The 19,409-nt window shown below is 32.5% G+C and overlaps 1 protein-coding gene across 1 annotated transcript in view; it reads right to left on the bottom strand.

Moving 5' to 3' along the window:
• Nucleotides 1-564: 564 nt before the first annotated feature.
• Nucleotides 565-19,409, bottom strand: part of LOC115876245 (calcitonin gene-related peptide type 1 receptor-like) — a 95,278-nt gene continuing 76,433 nt past the window's right edge. The window contains exons 9-10 of the mRNA XM_030891949.1: nt 3,901-4,146; nt 565-671 (exon numbers count right to left, since the gene is read on the bottom strand). Coding sequence (XP_030747809.1) covers nt 3,907-4,146 — 240 coding nt within the window. The 3' untranslated portion in view covers nt 565-671; nt 3,901-3,906. The remainder of the gene's footprint in view (nt 672-3,900; nt 4,147-19,409) is intronic.

Here is a 19,409-nt window from a genome sequence, read left to right as displayed (position 1 = left end):
TCACACATAGACACAGTCAATATTAATAAAATATTAATCTCTCTAAAAGAAATTAGTATTAATAAATATTATATCTACAGTATGTCTTCGGTTTGTCTTTACACGAGGAAAACTTTTTTATTGTTGATATTTTGCACAATGCATTCTTCATAAAAAAATGTTTCCTTGTTCTAAAATTGTTAATCCCGTTCATACTTTTCTAAATTGCCATACCATTTTAGAAAAAAAATAAAAAAAAAAAACATTAAAATATGGTTGAAATTTTTTCCATGTCCTGAAATCAAAACGCGATTCTATGGTAATATAATTCCGATTTGCTTGTGATTAACTCAAAATCAGCTATCACTGACACTGTCAAAAACGTCAACAACTGAGATAGTAACTATGGATAGTAATTCAAATTTTATTTCTGCGCTTATTGTGACGATGTTTTCATTTGATCACCTAGTATATATTTACATAATAATGATCAATTATCTGGAACTCGATGTGGAATTCGATTTTTTATTTGTTTATAAATAAATATAAAAAATAAATTATAACAAATTTTCTTAAATTATTACTTTACCATGAAGAAATACAATAAAATTATGAATAATTTATATCAAATACCTTATATGGTATAATATAAATCTTTCTTCGTATAGTCTGTCAAAGATATCCATGAAAATCTGGAAAAAATAAAGTGTCAAATAGTTTTATATCAAAAAATATTGTATAAAAACTAGAATTTTTCCGAGACAACAATGGATAATATATTTATGGAACAGCATGTGTAGATTTATAGACAAGTACTATACAATAAAAAAAAAAACGGCGTCAAAGACGGCTGGGGAATGACCATCGATGAGGATTTTGGGGAGGTCAAGCCCTAGGCGTCATTACTTGGCCTGTACTCGTTTTTTCATTTTTTAATGGTGCTTACCGCCAGTTGGATTTAAGAAGGTTATATATGTTACAGTGAAAGTCGGAAATTCAGTTATTGTTAACATTCAATAGATTAGTAGTTTTGCTATGTCCGCTATTTAAACTTAACCTAACTTTGAATTTAAAACTTTGAAATTGTTTTGTTTACTAGGTATTTTAAAACTAAAGAAAAATTTTTGAAAACTTTTTCAAAAAAATCTGTTGAACTTTTACTGGCGTATTCTTAGCAAATCAGTAAATGGGGTGAGCTTTTACTAGTAATTGTTAACAATCACTGATTTCCAACTTTTACTGTAACATATATATCATTCCCCAGCCGTCTTTGACGCCGTTTTTTTCGATCATACGGTATATCAGTTGTCTAAAACTGCTTACAGACAAATTTGATTCTAAATATACGTAGAAAAAAAGAATATATTGAAACTCTAATTTAAATCTCTACTTTATGGGTGATTTTTTTATAAATATCTAAAAATTTCAATACCGATAAAAATTTGAATACGATAATAATAATAATAAAGAGACTGGGTACTGGTATTGTAAATTATGTAAATGCCGAAACTTTAAAAAATTCAGTTCGTGTTTGAAAGAAAAAACTGTCTGAAGATGTTCTTTATTAAATATCGATTTTTGAAGTGATAAATAACTCTGTGGAAATATTAAAGAATATCTGACAGCGTTTTTTTTTTCGGGCAAGTCTCCCTTAAAAAGAAAACATAAATAAAGTTTCATTTATTTTTTCAATAATAAAAGTATTATGAAAAAAAATGGCATTTTTCAAATTACATTATTAGGTCTTTAAATGTTCATAACTTTTTTCCATCATAGCAACTGTTAAAATTGCCCTAAATATCTATCAAAAATAGTAGGTAAAATAGTACTTAAACCGCAATAGTAGATTAAATGATACTTTAACAGCGAGGATAGGTTAAAAACTTTATTTCTCCTCGCACATTGTTTTAATTGCTTCTATTTTTGAAAAATTTTGTATTCCTTTTCATAAGTTATTCGGGATTTAAATGGAAGTAGATTGGATATGGGGTTTGTCGTCTCAGCCTGAATATCTGTTGGTAATTTACTTATTTCCTTTTGAGCCATTTCTGGCTCCAATTCAATCAGCAATCGACACGAAAGAGAATTAAAAAATATTGACTCAAAATGACAACTAAAGAGACAGCTTTATTTATTTGTCAAATTACATAGAAACCAACACCAACCCAGCACAATATTATTTTTTATACTCGTAATAAATTCCTTGAAATAATAATTTCTGAATATGTTTTAAAATGTAACTCGCTATAGAAAAAAATATTGTTTTATACACGACGATAAAATTGCATTATCGCCTCCCGAAATTAATTCATTAATCTTATCGCTCACGATAAAATACCATTTAATCGTCTTGTATAAAAAATAACTAAAATTGCTTTAAGTAAAGTAATTTCATGTTATTCTAGTAATTTAAAAAAAAACAGATTGTCGCCAAAAAGAATTTTCATTAAGTATACACTTACTTTTGTGTAAAAAAATGATATATTATGAGAAAAAAAAACTTTGACTTTGTCTAGTGTCCTGATAAACAGAAGTTATACTATAAAAATGATATAAAGTAGGTACAAAAACCTTGAGAAAATATTGTTTCTCTTGGCTTATAAAAGGATGTTTGTATGTAACAAAGACATCCAGAAAAATCGGTTTGTTTTTTCCGATAGAGACGAACATTTTCAGAACATTTTATTACAGTTGTTACTTCTTATATTTATTTCTCTTAATGTTATTGTTTATTTTTTACAGAAATTTATTTAGTAGGGGCCCGAGATGCTAAATGAGAATTTACTCCAAAAATTGTTATACAGGGTGTCCCAGAAATAAGTGCAAGTATTTGAAGGGTGGTAGATCTGGCCAAAAAACATACCTATTTCTCTTTGCCATTTTTAAAATAATTTTATAATAACCGAGTTATTTAACTTGAAATTTTAAAAAAATAATAGCAAATTACCAGAATATGAGCTTGTTCGACGCCCAGCGTTGACACATCAACTAGAAAGGTTTAAAAATGACTTGGAAAATTCAGATTAAAAGTAAAAACTTACTTAACAATAGAAAACAAAACAAAAAAAAGCAAGTTTAACCTTCCCCCACCACTTTATTTTATGAGATAGAGCAAAATACTCTATATTAAAAAAATTACAAATTTCTCAATGATTACAATAGTAATATCTAAAATACCTGTTCACCTGCATATTTTTGAGAAAAAAAACTGTTTTATTCTGATTGGTAATGAGAGAAACGCCCCCTAGCGGACATTTTTCGAACTTGAAAATAATTTCCAGCAATTTTTCTTGGCCCATTTACTTATTGGAATTTTTTTCCCAAAGTTATACGATAAGTAGTTTCTGAGCTACAGCCGGCGTCCATTCTTTTTTGACCACCCGGTACAGTGGTTAAAAAATCTACAGTGAATAAATTAATTTAAGTTTTTTTGTAGATATTTAAAAACAATGATTTTAAAATGTGAACTTGGCAGCATTGCATTCTCTCGAAGCACTATATAAACAAATTTCCGGCAACTGAACAAGAGGCACTCAAAGTTTTTCAATATTTTCCGGAAAGCGCAAAACACAATCTAAAATTTTCAACATTTTTTGTTCGCAAAAAACCTCATGGGTGTATTTCTGAGGTCTAATTATACTACCAGTTAAACAACTTATTTCTGGGACGCACAAAAAAAGTAGATACTCATGACAGTACACGCAAACAAAATGTTTTAAAACATAATTTAAGAGACTAGACATCTTATTAGTTATTTTTATTCCTGCCACGATTGCATTTATGCTGGCTACCCTTATAAAATACAAAGCACGCAAAAAAATTTGTCACCCTGAGAAATTAGTGTACCGGACATAAATATATATCATTTTTAAGGGCTGTAACTTTCCTTAATCTTTTTATTCCAAACTATTTTATACTTACAAATATTTAAACCCTGACAGATTTGACTGACATTTGCGTTGTCGACTTGCGATGAAGAGAGAGCAAAGGAACGGTGTTGCCGTTCTGTCCATTTCCGTTGACCATGAAAACACCGGCAGCACTGTCGGCGGTGTGATAGTTGCTCCATCTGGTGCTCTGTCTGGATAAGTTCCTTTGGAAACTCCTCTTGATAGCTTGATGAACGTCGTGGTTGGCGAAGCAGAAGAGAACGGCACAGCACAAACCCTGAAAATAAAAAAAATAATTAGAAGATGCATACCCCACTTCGCAGCTACCTAGATTTTAACAAATAATAAAGATTTACTGATTCGACATTGATGCGTAACTTTTTTTGAGGATGCCCTGTAGAACTCTACATATTTTAATAAAATACTTTCATGCTTGCTTCATCCACGTTACCGTAGATGGAGCTAAGAAGGCTTAGGTAGTGTAAATATAAATAAACAAAATACGAGTATTGGAAAAAGGGGCCAAAATTGGGCTGTGATTGTCACAGCTGCCGCTAGATGGCGTAGAGCGTCTAGCACTCTCGCCATAGTAGTACGTTTTATACTCAAATGCTATTCTCTGCTTTTCGTTGGTCACTTTGTTCAGATCGAGGGTTACAGCAAAGTCGGCCTGACGATGGAGAAAAATCTCCGAAACTGGTCGTCGAATGGCTGTTCCCTTCGGTCTGATGAACTGAATGCAGAGAATAAGCATATATGTAGGGTTTTTTTGGCCCCTTTTTCCGCTACTCGTATTTTGTTTAAAATACTTTCAATTAACCTACATATGCCTTCAAAATTTAATTTCGGTATAAACTTGTATAGGCATTATGGTTTATACTTCTATTTTTAAACAAAAATAAATTAATACACTTTCTGACATTGACATATTTGTTAAAGGGTGGCGCGAAATTACATTTTTAACCCTAACAAGGGTCTAAGTATTATAAAGGGCTCAAGGATTAATCTTATCCAAGCCAAGATTTATTTAAATCCTTATAGAATCGGTAGGGTGTACAAAATCAATTTATCATTGACAGTTTATGTTCGAGACACGTAAATATTTCTTTATAATAGCTATTTATGTAACAAGTTGCGAAATGAATGTGTTTTAAGCACGGGACGCAAAATTCGTCGAGTGCTTAAAACACTCTTTTCAGGTTCAAACGTCGAAGTATTTCCTACAAAGTTTTGTGAAAAAATGAGTGATAATGACGAGTCTTTGGATATTCAACAAGTTGCTGAAACTGCGCTATCCACGTTAGTGCCCGAGAAGTCGAAAAACTTATACGAGACCACCTACAACAACTTTGAAACCTAGGTCAAAGAAAAACATGTTGAGATTTTCACAGAAAAGGTAGTGCTAGCCTATTTCCTGAAGTTATCCACTACCCGTCAGCCGTCAACCCTGTGTAGTAAATATTCGATGCTCCGCACCATGATTTACCTGAACAGAAACGTAGATATTAGCAAGTTCACAAACCTTATTGCATTTTTAAAAAGAAAAGCTTCAGGATACCAGGCAAAGAAATCAAAAGTATTTACAATAGAACGCTTTTTGAAAGAAGCCGATGACAAAGAATTCCTGTTAGCTAAAGTTGTCTTAATCGTTGAAGTATTTGGAGCATGTAGGAGGGAAGAAATCACGTTTTTGACCGTAGATGCTATTAAAAATTGTCAGTCATTTATTAGTGTGAAGATTCCGATTACAAGAATTCATTTTCCAAGAGTGTTTTCTTCTTCGACCACCGAATGTGCAATATCAGCTATTTTTCTTGACGTATCGAAAAAATCAATGCTATACCCTGCCAGATGGAATCAATAAAATTGGGGGTACGCCAAAAAAGATAGCGAAATTTCTTGGACTCTCCAACGCCATTGAATACACTGCTCATTGCTTCCGGCGCAGCTCTGAAACAATGCTGGCAGATTCAGGAGCGGACATAACAGTTTTAAAGCTCGGTTGCTGAAGGTTACATTGAAAATTCAATTGAACAGAAAACCGAAATAGTAAAATAATCATGGGACAGAAAGATACGCCAAATAAGAAATTAAAAGCAGTTTACGTAGAAGCAGAAGCTACCAGCATTGCCAGTACAAGAAATTTACTTATTCCGACTCCTACAACTTGCATTTCTCTTAGAGACGAAAAGTTGTATGCCGCTTGTATTCACTTTAATAATTTAAATAATTGTACCTTTAAGATTTATAACAAATAAATATTTTCATTGTTTCTAACGTTTCATTTTTTACTTTTCGGCACTAGTGCCTAAACAAGTGTCAATTTTAGATACTAGTGCCTAAAAGAATGTCATTTCGAATCTCAAATAAATACCAAAAACTGTCAATTTCGAAACGCTTTCACAAAAAATAATTATTGTTATTAAAAAGGGCATGAATAATACTTTGACACATGAATTATTATTTTTATGTTCACGACAGGCAAACAAAATAAAGTCCTCCTACTCTGGGTGCCAGTCCACTAAAGAATAGAAGGTAATGAAAGCAAAGGATCTAGATAGCAAAGGATCTAGCTAGAAAAGGAGCGAACGCTCCACTAACTGGACCAGCTTAAGGCAGATCTCAGAAAGGAAGACTCCTGGACGACTCCATCCGTAACCTGGAATGGGAATTCTCCAACGACCGTTTGAGACGCTCGAAGAAATCCTCAGAACTCCTCAAAAACATCTAAGTAGATTGAAGCTAAGAAACAACCGGGCGAATGCAGATTCTGTGGGCAAAATAGTGAAACACCAGAACATCTCATCACTGAGAACGCCGAGACAACAACCATTCGTGCCATTAGCTTTGGTCTTGCTTTGGTACCACTGATATCGGAAATGGAGAACTACGTACCTCTGGAAAATCGTCTCAGATACTAGCTTTTGTCAAAATTTTACTACCCCTAAAATATTTGCACTCATTTAGGACTCACCCTGTATGTTGTTAAAAATAAAAGAATTTCACTGACATGAAAGTCAAATTTCGCCTAAAAGCATTAACAATAAAAAATCAATGACTTTATCTGCGACACCGTACGTATTGCAACAAGTTCGCATTTCCATAAAAAGGAAATTCTTCGTGTATAAAAGCCCCTTTTTTATTCAATTTTCGTCCTATTTTACAGGCCCTAACGCTCGAATAAACAGTCCCTTATATAAAAAATAAATTATAACAAATTTTCTTAAATTATTACTTTACCATGAAGAAATACAATAAAATTATGAATAATTTATATCAAATACCTTATATGGTATAATATAAATCTTTCTTCGTATAGTCTGTCAAAGATATCCATGAAAATCTGGAAAAAATAAAGTGTCAAATAGTTTTATGTAAAAAAATATTGTATAAAAACTAGAATTTTTCTGAGGCAACAATGGATAATACATTTATGGAACACCGTGTGTAGATTTATAGACAAGTACTATACAATCAAAAAAAAAACGGCGTCGAAGACGGCTGGGGAATGACCATCGATGAGGATTTTGGGGAGGTCAAGCCCTAGGCGTCATTACTTGGCCTGTACTCGTCTTCATTTTTTAATGGTGCTTACTGCCAGTTGGATTTAAGAAGGTTATATATGTTACAGTGAAAGTCGGAAATTCAGTTATTGTTAACATTCAATAGATTAGTAGTTTTGCTATGATTTCATTATATTGCAAAAACAAGCCCTATTAGATTCTTGCGAGTGCCTAGTTTACCTTAATTTTTTAAAGACAATTTCTTCCATAAGGAAAATACTGCACAGCACTGTTTACAACGATAACAAAACAATTATACATAACCACAAAAACAAAACGAGTTTACGCCAGATGTCTGTAAACGTTGCCAACGTTTATCCCAATTTAATGTTATCCTTATATTGCCTATTATTCAACTTATCCGTATTTATCCTTATATTTTACAACATGTGGCAACCGCGCTAACTGAATCTTTCAAACTCACTCCTATCACAGGTATACTGTATGAATACAGATAAAAATCGTATCCCTAATTCGTGGTACGAGCTTTTACTAGTAATTGTTAACAATCACTGATTTCCAACTTTTACTGTAACATATATATCATTCCCCAGCCGTCTTTGACGCCGTTTTTTTTTCGATCATACGGTATATCACTTGGCTAAAACTGCTTACAGACAAATTTGATTCTAAATATACGTAGAAAAAAAGAATATATTGAAAGTCTAATTTAAATCTCTACGTTATGGGTGATTTTTTATTAATATCTAAAAATTTCAATATCGATAAAAATTTGAATACGATAATAATAATAATAAAGAGACTGGGTACTGCATTGTAAATTATGTAAATGCCGAAACTTTAAAAAATTCAGTTCGTGTTTGAAAGAAAAAACTGTCTGAAGATGTTCTTTATTAAATATCGATTTTTGAAGTGATAAATAACTCTGTGGAAATATTAAAAAATATCTGACAGCGTTTTTTTTTTCGGGCAAGTCTCCCCGAAAAAGAAAACATAAATAAAGTTTCTTTTATTTTATTTTAATAAAAAATTTATTAGGAAAAAATCGCCATTTTTCAAATTACATTATTATGTCTTTAAATGTTCATAATTTTTTCCATAGCAACTGTTAAAATTGTCTTATTTCTATCAAAAATAGTAGATAAAATAGTACTTTAACCGCCATATTTAACCACAAGAGTAGATTAAATGATACTTTAACAGCGAGGATAGGTTAAAAACTTTATTTCTTCTCGCACGTTTTTTAATTGCTTCCATTTTTGAAAATTTTTCTATTCTTTTTCATAAGTTATTCGGGATTTAAATGGAAGTAGATTGGATATGGCGTTTGTCACCTCAGCCAGAATATCTGTTGGTAATTTACTTATTTAGTTTTGAGCCATTTCTGGCTCCAATTCAATCAGCAATCGACACGAAAGAGAATTAAAAAATATTGACTCAAAACTGACAACTAAAGAGACAGCTTTATTTATTTGTCAAATTACATAGAAACCAACACCAACCCAGCACAATATTATTTTTTATACTCGTAATAAATTCCTTGAAATAATAATTTCTGAGTAAGTTTTAGAACGTAACTCGTTATGGAAAAAAATATTGTTTTATACACGACGATAAAATTGCATTATCGCTCCCGAAAATAATTCATTAATCTTATCGCTCACGATAAAATACCATTTAATCGTCTTGTATAAAAAATAACTAAAATTGCTTTAAGTAAAGTAATTTTATGTTATTATAGTAATTTAAAAAAAAACAGATTGTCGCCAAAAAGAATTTTCACTAAGTATACACTTACTTTTGTGTAAAAAAATGATATATTATGAGAAAAAAAAATTTGACTTTGTCTAGTGTCCTGATAAACAGAAGTTATACTATAAAAATGATATAAAGTAGGTACAAAAACCTTGAGAAAATATTGTTTCTCTTGGCTTATAAAAGGATGTTTGTGTGTAACAAAGACATCCAGAAAAATCGGTTTGTTTTTTCCGATAGAGACGAACATTTTCAGAACATTTTATTACAGTTGTTACTTCTTATTTTTATTTCTCTTAATGTTATTGTTTATTTTTTACAGAAATTTATTTAGTAGGGGCCCGAGATGCTAAATGAGAATTTACTCCAAAAAATGGTTATACAGGGTGTCCCAGAAATAAGTGCAAGTATTTGAAGGGGTGGTAGATCTGGCCAAAAAAACATACCTATTTTCTCTTTGCCATTTTTAAAATAATTTTATAATAACCGAGTTATTTAACTTGAAATTTTAAAAAAATAATAGCAAATTACCAGAATATGAGCTTGTTCGACGCCCAGAGTTGACACATCAACTAGAAAGGTTTAAAAATGACTTGGAAAATTCAGATTAAAAGTAAAAACTTACTTAACAATAGAAAACAAAACAAAAAAAAAAGCAAGTTTAATCTTCCCCCACCACTTTATTTTATGAGATAGAGCAAAATACTCTATATCAAAAAAATTACAAATTTCTCAATGATTACAATAGTAATATCTAAAATACCTGTTCACCTGCATATTTTTGAGAAAAAAAACTGTTTTATTCTGATTGGTAATGAGAGAAACGCCCCATAGCGGACATTTTTCGAACTTGAAAATAATTTCCAGCAATTTCTCTTGGCCCATTTACTTATTAGAATTTTTTCCCAAAGTTATACGATAAGTCCATTCTTTTGTTGGCCACCCGGTACAGTGGTTAAAAAATCTACAGTGAATAAATTAATTTAAGTTTTTTTGTAGATATTTAAAAACAATGATTTTAAAATGTGAACTTGGCAACATTGCATTCTCTCGAAGCACTATATAAACAAATTTCCGGCAACTGAACAAGAGGCACTCAAAAGTTTTTCAATATTTTCCGGAAAGCGCAAAACAAAATCTAAAATTTTCAAATGGTTCGCAAACCCTCATGGGTGTATTTTCTCTCTGAGGTTCAATTATACTACCAGTTAAACAACTTGTATTTCTGAGGTCTAACTATACTACCAGTTAAACAACTTATAGAAGGGACGCACAAAAAAAGTAGATACTCATGACAGTACACGCAAACAAAATGTTTTAAAACATAATTTAAGAGACTAGACATCTTATTAGTTATTTTTATTCCTGCCACGATTGCATTTATGCTGGCTACCCTTATAAAATACAAAGCACGGAAAAAAATTTGTCACCCTGAGAAATTAGTGTACCGGACATAAATATATATCATTTTTATCTACCCTTTTAAGGGCTGTAACTTTCCTTAATCTTTTTATTCCAAACTGTTTTATACTTACAAATATTTAAACCCTGACAGATTTGACTGACATTTGCGTTGTCGACTTGCGATGAAGAGAGAGCAAAGGAACGGTGTTGCCGTTCTGTCCATTTCCGTTGACCCTCATGAAAAACGCTTTGGCAGCACTGTCGGCGGTGTGATAGTTGCTCCATCTGGTGCTCTGTCTGGATAAGTTCCTTTGGAAACCTCTCTTGATAGCTTGATGAACGTCGTGGTTGGCGAAGCAGAAGAGAACGGCACAGCACAAACCCCTGAAAAATAAAAAAATAATTAGAAGATGACATACCCCACTTCGCAGCTACCTAGATTTTAACAATAATAAAGATTTACTGACCTGACTTTGATGCGTAACTTTTTTTGAGGATTACCCAGAACTCCCTACATATTTTAATAAAATACTTTCATGCTTGCTTCATCCACGTTACCGTAGATGGAGGTAAGAAGGCTTAGCTTAGTGTAAATATAAATAAACAAAATACGAGTATTGGAAAAAGGGGCCAAAATTGGGTGTGTGATTGTCACAGTTGCCGCTAGATGGCGTAGATGTTCAGCACTCTCGCCATAGTAGTACGTTTTATAATCAAATGCTATTCCTCTGCTTTTCGTTGGTCACTTTGGTCAGATCAGAGTGGTTACAGCAAAGTCGGCCTGACGATGGAGAAAATCTCCGAAACTGGTCGTCGAATGGCTGTTCCCTTCGGTCTGATGAACTTAATGCAGAGAATAAGCATATATGTAGGGTTTTTTGACCCTTTTCTCCGCTACTGTATTTTGTTTAAAAATACTTTCAATTAACCTACATATGCCTTTCAAAATTTAATTTCGGTATAAACTCTTTGTATAGGCATTATGGTTTATACTTCTATTTTAAACAAAAAAATTAATACACTTTCTGACATTGACATATTTGTTAAAGGGTGACGCGAAATTACATTTTTTAACCCTAACAAGGGTCTAAGTATTATAAAGGGCTCAAGGATTAATCCAAGCCAAGATTTATTTAAATCCTTATAGAATCGGTAGGGTGTACAAAAATCAATTTATCATTGATAGTTTGCGTTCGAGACACGTAAATATTTCTTTATAATAGCTATTTACTGAGTTAACAAGTTGCGAAATGAATGTGCACTCAAGCACGGGACGCAAATTCGTCGAGTGCTTTGAGAAACACTTTTTCAGGTTCAAACGTCAGAAGTATTTCCTACAAAGTTTTGTGAAAAAATGAGTGATAATGACGAGTCTTTTTGATATTCAACAAGATGCTGAAACTGCGCTTCTGGTAATCGGTTTCTAAGGCATCGTTTATGCATTGTTTAATGACAAAGTTCGGTCAGGTTCAAACGTCGCCGTATTTCCTACAAAGTTTTGTGAAAAATGAGTGATAATGACGAGTCTTTGATATTTAACAAGATGCTGAAACTGCGCTATCCACGTTAGTGCCCGAGAAGTCGAAAACTATATACGAGACCACCTACAACAACTTTGAAACCTAGGTCAAAGAAAACATGTTGAGAATTTCACAGAAAAGGTATTGCTAGCCCATTTCCTGAAGTTATCAACTACCCGTCAGCTGTCAACCCTGTGTAGTAAATATTCGATGCTCCGCACCATGATTTACCTGAACAGAAACGTAGATATTAGCAAGTTCACAAACCTTATTGCATTTTTAAAAAGAAAAGCTTGGTGGATACCAGGCAGCAAATCAAAAGTATTTATAATTGGAACGCTTTTTGAAAGAAGCCGATGACTAAGAATTCCTGTTAGCTAAAGTTGTCTTAATCGTTGAAGTATTTGGAGCATGTAGGAGGGAAGAAATCACGTTTTTGACCGTAAATGCCATTAAACATTGTCAGTCATTTATTAGTGTGAAGATTCCGAATACAAAAACTCATTTTCCAAGAGTGTTTTCTTCTTCGACCACTCAATGTGCAACATAAGCGATTTTTCTTGGCGTATCGAAAAAATCAATGCAATACCCTGCCAGATGGAATCAATACAATTGGAGGTATGCCAAAAAAGATAGCGAAATTTCTTGGACTCTCCAACGCCATTGACTCTCCAAGCTCATTGCTTCCGGCGCAGCTCTGAAACAATGCTGGCAGATTCAGGAGCGGACATAACAGTTTTAAAGTGACATGGAGGTTGGCGATTAAGCTCGGTTGCTGAAGGTTACATTGAAAATTCAATTGAACAGAAAACCGAAATAGCTCTGGAAAATCGTCTCAGATACTAGCTTTTGTCAAAATTTTACTACCCCTAAAATATTTGCACTCATTTAGGACTCACCCTGTATGTTGTTAAAAATAAAAGAATTTCACTGACATGAAAGTCAAATTTCGCCTAAAAGCCTTAACAATAAAAAATCAATGACTTTATCTGCGACACCGTACGTATTGCAACAAGTTCGCATTTCCATAAAAAGGAAATTCTTCGTGTATAAAAGCCCTTTTTATTCATTTTCGGTCCCTTTTACAGGCCCTAACGCTCGAATAAACAGTCCCTTCCAGCTGAAAAGGGCGTCTTTACAGCTGCATTTTCCTGAATTAAATGAATATTAACTCCAAAAAAACGACAGTCGAGATATTAAGAGTCTATTGCCCCTTTATTTTCGTTTTTTATTATAAATATACCTACTGATAACAACTTTTGATCCCCAGACAGAGAAAATTGGTTTTGTGGCTCGTCATTTTCGGTTATTTTTCATTCATAGATTTTCTAGTTTTTTGCAAAAACTTGATGATTGGCGTTGCTACTAATTTAAAATGAACATTTTTTGTATTTAGAGTGTTACAAAATATTTAGCGGTTTCGCAGATACTCGCGATATTTCATATGCTCTTTCAATGGTAAAATACCAGAGAAAAATCATGGGGTGGTTTTCATAAAAATTTACTATGGTGGAACATGCAATATGAAATATAAAACTACAAATATCTTCGGAACCGTTAAACATTTTGAAATACTCTAAATACAAAAAATGTTTATTTTTTAATTCTCCATCTGCTAAACAAATCAAATACAGGATGTTCCATTTAAAAAAAAATGAAGAAAAACTATTTTATATCTTAGAAAGTTTGGCGTAGAATTTTGAGCACCCTGTATGATTTAAGATTCTAATATTTATAGTTAAGTAAGTACAGACTATCTAAAGCAAATATCTAATATAGTTTTGATTTCAGGACTATTTGCACTTGAACAAAATCCCCAAGTTTTTTTTCTAGGAGCTACAGATGCTCGATGCACTATTTCCCGACCCTGTATAAAAGTTGTATTGCTAGAAAGCTGAGATTATGACTAATAGGTTCAGACGATAGTAAAACAACCCCTTTCCAATTAACCTAACGACTCAAGTTCTGCAAAATTATCGCCATAAATTCATTTTATTGTCGTCTAGCCTTGTATAATTCTATATAATCCGTGATAATTGGAGCTGTATTAAATTTGATATGGATACAAACATAGCAGTGTTCCATAAAGGAAAAGACAATCACAATTTTATTGCTTTGAGTGCGAATGATAGGCAAAAATAAACGTCCCACGTATTTTATGACATCAAAAATCGATTTTATTTTTGTGTATTTGGAATATTGATGAATATGCAAGTGATTGGCTGAATTGGGGAGATAATTTAGTCAATATATAGTTTTCTATGTTTTTTTCAAAAAGAATAATTTCTTGATAATGTGGCAACATAGGTAGTAGATTAAATTTACAAGAAAGAGAAGTGATTTCTACACAACAGTCATCAGATTTTCTGTATAGCAATCGCTTCTGTGATTTTAATGAACATAACATAAATAAATATAAGTAAATATTAAAAACAAATTAAAAAAAGGTTTTACGTATTAGGCAAACGGATTCAAATATAAATAAGGAAGGAAGAATTAATATTTTTAATTTTTTAGTCCTGGCAATGAGTTCTGCTGTTTAGTCCCAGTAAATATCGAACAGCTCTCTTCTGGAGGACTTTTTACGATTGATTTAACTCGTTTTTTTTTTGCTCTCTTAAGTATCAATTAATATTACAAAACAGTCTCATAGAATTCTGATTAAATCTCAAATTGGGCAAAACAGAAAATCCCCAAACTAATTAAATTTCGGTGCTTCTGAAACAAAACGCTCATATCCGAAAGGAATATAGAAATAATTATTCTCCTTTTAAACCCTAAATTCGTGAAGCTTTCTGCTGCGATTAGCGATTTCCTTGTATAATTGATTCTTTTTCTCGAAATACTTTGTTATACTTATTTAATCCTGCTCGGGATAGGGTAGATCTTAATTAACAAATAAATTTGTTATGAAGGGCTATAGGATAATCGAAATTTTGTAGAATGGTAAAGTTAAAAGAGTGAAAGTTACGGTTCAATGCATTCCAAATGGAAAAATACCAGAACGCCTCATCACTGAGTGCGCCGAAACAAAAACCATTCCCACCATACACTTAGGTTTGACTGATATCGGAGATGGAGAACTAACCTCTGTAAAACCGTCTCAGATACTGGCTCTTGTACACCCTGTAAGGTAACCACAAAAAGGTTTATCGATCAGATAAACATGGAGATCGATTAAACCAACCAAAAGGTCTGAACAGAACGGAGGAAATAAGCAAACTGAACTAGGAAAGTAACAAATTTTCAACGACCCTCCAAATAGGGGGGAATAACAAACAGTTTAGTTGATGGGGAGATAGGAGCAAGCATAAGTGGCTGGCATTTTATTTCGATTTAAAGGGACACAGCCTCCAGCTATTTGCTATTAACTTTAGACGCGGATAAAGTGGAAGTTACCTTTTGTAGAGAAATTACGCTGTTAACTGGAGAAAAAGTAATCATATATTTTAGTAATCATTCGATGAGTTAGCTTAGTTATTAGTAGTTATTTCAGTAACCGTTCGAACAAATTGGTTGCTGTGTCAGATCATTATTGCAGAAACATTCTCTAGATTCCTTGGAGGTTCGACAGACAAGGTCAGAGCTGAAATTTTTGTGTACCAGCGACTTCGTTCGCGTCGAATTAATCATTTGTAATGGTGATGATAAAGCAAAGCTAGAATTTCCATTAACATACAAACTGGATAAAATTTTCTCACATTTATGTCAGCATGAGAAAAAACAATAAGGCGATATTATTATATAACTTGGTAATATTTGAGGGGTAGTTTCATCTCGTTGGAATTTGACTTTCGAAAAATCCGTTTGCCAAAAATAAGCTTTTTACGTCAAGCAGTTTAAGCAGAATCGTGGTTAAGAAATTACCCAACTTTTTGGAACACCCTGTAACCGGTGAGTTTTTCCGAAAAACTCACCGGTTTTTAAATAAAAAATATTTGAGGGATAGTTTCACCCACTTAGAATTCGAGTTTCGAAAAAATCCCTTCGTATCCAAGCTCTACACCCTAAAGTCAATCTGTTTTCCAAAAATCAGTTTTTTACGTCAAGCGCTTTAAGCAGGATCGTGATCAATCAATGACCAGATTTTTCGAAACACCCTGTATCATGGAGCAGGATCGTGATTAATCAGTATGTCAGTCACTTATGGATTTTATATATTAATATAGATATAGATGAGAAATAATTACCCTTTGGGCTGCATTTCGAAAAATTTTCTTATCATATTTGTACACCCTAGAATTAATTTGTTTGCCAAAATATTGTAATATTTGAGAGGTGGTTTCACCCTCTTGGAACTGGTATTTCGAAAAATCCCTTCTTATCGAACCTCTACACCCTAGAATCAACATGTGTGCCAAAATTGAGCTTCTTGCGTTGAGTGGTTTGAGCAGGATCGTGATTAATCAGTATGTCAGTCACTTAAAGATTTTATATATTAATATACCTAGATATAGATGAGAAATAATTACCCTTTGGGCTGCAGGAGGATTATAATTATTTTTTGTTTGCCAACAATATTTTTAGTTTATTTTTATATCATAAAAATTACTTTAAAATATAAAATATTATGTTATCGTAAGAAAATACATTTTCTGGCAGTGAAAATCGAGTTTTCCATTTTTGTCCATTTCCCCTATACTTCAAAACACTGTGCGACGACCTGAAACGAATAACAACTAACTGGATTGCAACAGCTAAAAACCGCGAGAACTGGAGACGTTTGGAGGAGGCCTATGTTCAACCATAGACGTGAAAGGAGGCTGCTTGATGATGATGATGATGATTGATACTATAAGCGTAATAATACTGCAAATTAATCTTAGACTATAATGAACGTATTGGGTATAATTTGTTACCCCCCCCCCCAAAAAAAAATCCGTATTTATTCCAAAATTTTTGTCGGTCATTTTTTAACTGTTTGGTACTACAATGCTAGTGACATACATCATAAATCTAAACGACGAAAAGCCCAATTCACAATCACGTCATTTTTTGTCCCTTCTGTCACATGAAACGTTTTGAAACATAGCGTTGACGTGGCCTATGCAATTTGTAATTCGAAATTTCTGATAGCTATCGGGCTGCGTAATTAGGGGCGAAACGTCCGTGCTCATTTGCATCGAAATTTCGGTTCTGGCACAGACCAGACGTCGTGGTCCCGGAATGGAATTTATATCGACTGCAAATTCGATTTTCCCCGCTATTTATAAGTGGAACGGAAACCCTTGCGCTGCAGTGTGTCAAGTGCAGCAAGTAATATTTCCAAGCCAACGTTCCAAGGAGTTCATTTTATACTCCTGGAATGTAACTTACAGCATTGGTTCTTTTTGCTGTCAAAAACTATTAGTCTAAGATCCAGGACTGCAGGATTATTACGTTCATCGTGTAGTTAATCAAAATTTAATTTTAACGCATACAGGATGGCGCACCTCATTCGCCTCTGTTGATTATACAAAAACGGAAAGATAGTAGAAACAAAATATTTTATGGGTATATGTGGGAGGGCAATGTGCATAATTTAAAATTATTTTGAAGTGTACAGGATGTGTCAGAACTAAGATACATACCAAAGTTATACTTTTTCTTATGGAACACCCGGTATTTTATTTCATTTTTGGATTCTTGAGCATAAAATAAGACATTTATTATAAGGGTTTAATATGTTTAAAAGCTTTGGTTTTTGAGATATTTAATAAAAAATTTGCTATAATAAAAAAAAGTTTGTTAACACTTAAATGTATATAGGGGTATCAAAAATTGCTGGTCTGTTTTAAATATTTATTTTACATAAAATCTTCGTTATTTCAAATGCAACACTATGATTTTTTTTAAATAAGTCGAAGCAGCTTTAAATGCTCTTTCAAACTATATTAGGGTTTCCTATACCTATCTGGCTCAGATTTTGAATAAAAAGCGATTTTTCAATGAAATTTTAATCAAAATGGCTGGTGTCGTCATGGCAAATTGTCTAGTGACACTTAGTAACTATTTTCAAAATCGACATTAGTTTATGGACTTTATTTAAATTTATAGCAGGTTATTTTTTTAAATCTCAGGTTTTTCTAAGATTCTCACCAATTTAATTAAGAATGTCTCCTCATATTTCCCTTCATGTCACCTTGTCACCCCCTAATTGCTTTCGACGAGACTACAAAATTATGCCTAAAATCATCATAAACAAAAGACAGATATATTATCTATTATGTTTACATGTTTCTGATGAAATCTAGTTTAGGGAGAAACCTTGAGAGCGCCATATATTCGTACATGTTGTCGATGCAGGAGTACGGTAAACATATGTATATTATATATTCCTGTTCATAATCCATGTTCTCGATCTAATTGGATACGACAGGATACATTAATATGCTTGTAGATAATTTATTAGGTTAATGTGGGTTTTAAGCCCATATCTGAAAATTTTCCCCTAATTACTTTGATCTCGAGCGTATTTCTACAAATCTACTTGCACACACATTAATGTAAATCTATACCGGGCGCGTTATATTTATTTATTTTTGATTGCTGAGTTTTTTGGAAAAAAAGTTTTTTTCTGAAAATCAATTTTATTCGTTCCTGTCGCTACTTTTTACAAAATCAAAAAACTAATTACACATTCTGAATTTTTAGATTTTCAAATTAGCTGATAATTTGTGAGATACAGAGGTCAACTTATATTTTTTAAATATGGATCTGTATTTTTTACTTTTATTATATGAAGTCATTTGTAAAAGTGAAATCAATACATCTCAACATTTACAATAAAGAGTTTAAAATGCATTCTGAAGTTTAAGAAGAAAGTTCAAAAAGCTATAAATAAAATTAAATGAAAAATAAAATTGTGCAATAGGGACGGTGGTCACCCTTTCGAACATGTAGAGCATTAGAAAGTAGTTTGTAAAAGTTGATTTATTTATAATAACTACGACTAGTATTATGCATATTATTAGATCGCACGCTGAGATTTGAAATTCACAAAAAATATAGTCTGTATACGGAACCTTTGGTGAAAATTTAACGAGGATTTTACCATAACACTAGTTGAATTTTATTTTCATTTATTTTCCTATTTTTTCTTTTTCATTTCATTCCAACTATCTCCTGTACTATCTTCTGTATCTCAATTCTGTAGCCCAAATCCAAATTAAACGTCTAATGTAAATCCCCACACCTCGATAGCAATACTAAACGTTCCATTTCCCACGATCCCCGGTAATGGAAACTAACCCAAATCTATTTTTTATGTAAATGGGTTTTAGATCTCTGACTAGACTAGAAAAAAAGGATTTCAGCCTCTCCATCTCCATTATCTTTTAACATATATATTTCTTTAT

This window comes from Sitophilus oryzae, unplaced genomic scaffold (genome assembly GCF_002938485.1).
Source record: "Sitophilus oryzae breed Bouriz unplaced genomic scaffold, Soryzae_2.0 scaffold_1430_pilon_pilon, whole genome shotgun sequence".
NCBI classification, from domain to species: domain Eukaryota; kingdom Metazoa; phylum Arthropoda; class Insecta; order Coleoptera; family Curculionidae; genus Sitophilus; species Sitophilus oryzae.
This window is presented reverse-complemented; position numbering and strand designations above follow the sequence as displayed.